This window comes from Cyprinodon variegatus, unplaced genomic scaffold, assembly GCF_000732505.1.
Source record: "Cyprinodon variegatus isolate N-32 unplaced genomic scaffold, C_variegatus-1.0 Scaffold750, whole genome shotgun sequence".
In the NCBI taxonomy this organism is placed as follows: domain Eukaryota; kingdom Metazoa; phylum Chordata; class Actinopteri; order Cyprinodontiformes; family Cyprinodontidae; genus Cyprinodon; species Cyprinodon variegatus.
The window spans coordinates 78,196-79,693 of NW_015151203.1; the positions used below are offsets into that span (position 1 = coordinate 78,196).

General features: G+C 40.5%; 1 protein-coding gene across 2 annotated transcripts in view; it reads left to right on the top strand.

Moving 5' to 3' along the window:
• Positions 1-1,498, top strand: part of LOC107098143 (RNA-binding protein 4.1-like) — an 8,479-nt gene that overhangs the window by 3,525 nt on the left and 3,456 nt on the right. For both annotated transcript variants that reach the window (XM_015395627.1, XM_015395628.1), the window contains one exon: positions 361-783. In XM_015395627.1, coding sequence (XP_015251113.1) covers positions 378-783 — 406 coding nt within the window. In that variant the 5' untranslated portion in view covers positions 361-377. Of the gene's footprint in view, positions 1-360; positions 784-1,498 lie in introns of those variants that run through there.

A 1,498-nucleotide genomic window follows, 5' to 3' on the forward strand; every position in this document is an offset into this window, starting at 1 on the left:
TATGGGTTAGTTCATCCACTTCCTGCAGACAGAAACCTGCTGGTTTTAGCAGCTAAATGCTAAACGGAGGCATTTTACTGCGTATCGGTGGCTTCACTTTTTCTCAGGCTAACAGTAATCCGGTGAATATAGAGATTGGTTAAACCTGAAGTTATCTGGCTAACGCAATCTTCTCCATGGCTCCTGTTTGACATTTTTTGTGCAGCTTCGTTGTTACACTTTTAGCCGCCATGAGGCGGCTGGCCTGTATTTTCTATGTTTAGCGCCCCCTGAAGGCTGCTGGTGACGCTGTAAAGATGTAACTAGCGGCCATCTTGAATGCATGTTTTGTTAAAAGATCTTTACGTTGGTGTTTCTCAGTGACAAGAGGATCCAAAATGGTGAAAATTTTCATCGGGAACTTGTCGTCCGACACCACCTCAGACGAGCTGCGCTCCCTGTTCTCGCAGTACGGCAAGATTTCAGAATGCTCCATCGTGAAGAACTTCGGCTTCGTGCACATGGACGACAAGGCGGAGGCAGAAGAAGCCATCCGTAACCTCCACCAGTACGAGCTGAACGGCCAGCCGCTGAACGTGGAACTGAGCCGAGGGAAGTCCAGAGGTTCCACCAAGCTCCACGTGGGCAACATCGCCTGCACCAACCAGGAGCTGAGGGCCAAGTTCGAGGAGTTCGGCGCCGTGCTGGAGTGCGACATTGTTAAAAACTATGCGTTTGTTCACATGGAGCGAGTGGAGGACGCCATGGAGGCTATTAATAAGTTGGACAACACAGCGTTTAAAGGTGAACCTTTGGGCGGGGGCTGATGGGCTTTTCACTTATTGATCTAGAACCAAGAATGTTCAGTTCTTGTTAGTTTCCAGGTAAGTTCCAGAAGAAGAACAGATGAGTAAGCAGAGAAAAGGCAGCAGGACTTTAAACTTAACTGGAATGTGGCGCCTTTAATCTCAGCTTCTTTGCTGCTTTAAATCAAATCTTCTAAAATATGGAGCTAATTTGGTGCCATAAAGTTTATTAAAAAACATTTTTTTTTACTGAATTCACACCAAAGGAGAAAATGTTTTTTATTAAATAAAAACAAAAAAGTGATTTTTTTTTTTTAAACAGAAAACACATTTTTAAAGCGATGTTTTAGACTTTTTATTATATATTTTTTATATTTGCAGTTTCACTCTGGGATACATTCAGAATGTTTAGGGAATAAAATTCTTTCAAACATGAATCCCTTATTTTAATGAAATAATTATTCTGTTAAACTGATCTAAGCCTTTTTATATTAGAACATCTAATTAAAGAAAATAAGAAATGTTAGCTAAAATATTAGTCTGTTGGACATTTTCATGCAGTATAAAAACCTTACATGGCGTCACGTTTCCCATTCATGTGTATTGGGTTTTAATCTCAGATATTCATTCTTAAATCTAAAAATTAATTCTGCCGAGGGTGAAGTCTTAATTTCAGATCTCGATAATAGTTACTACTAGGGGTGTGCAAAATA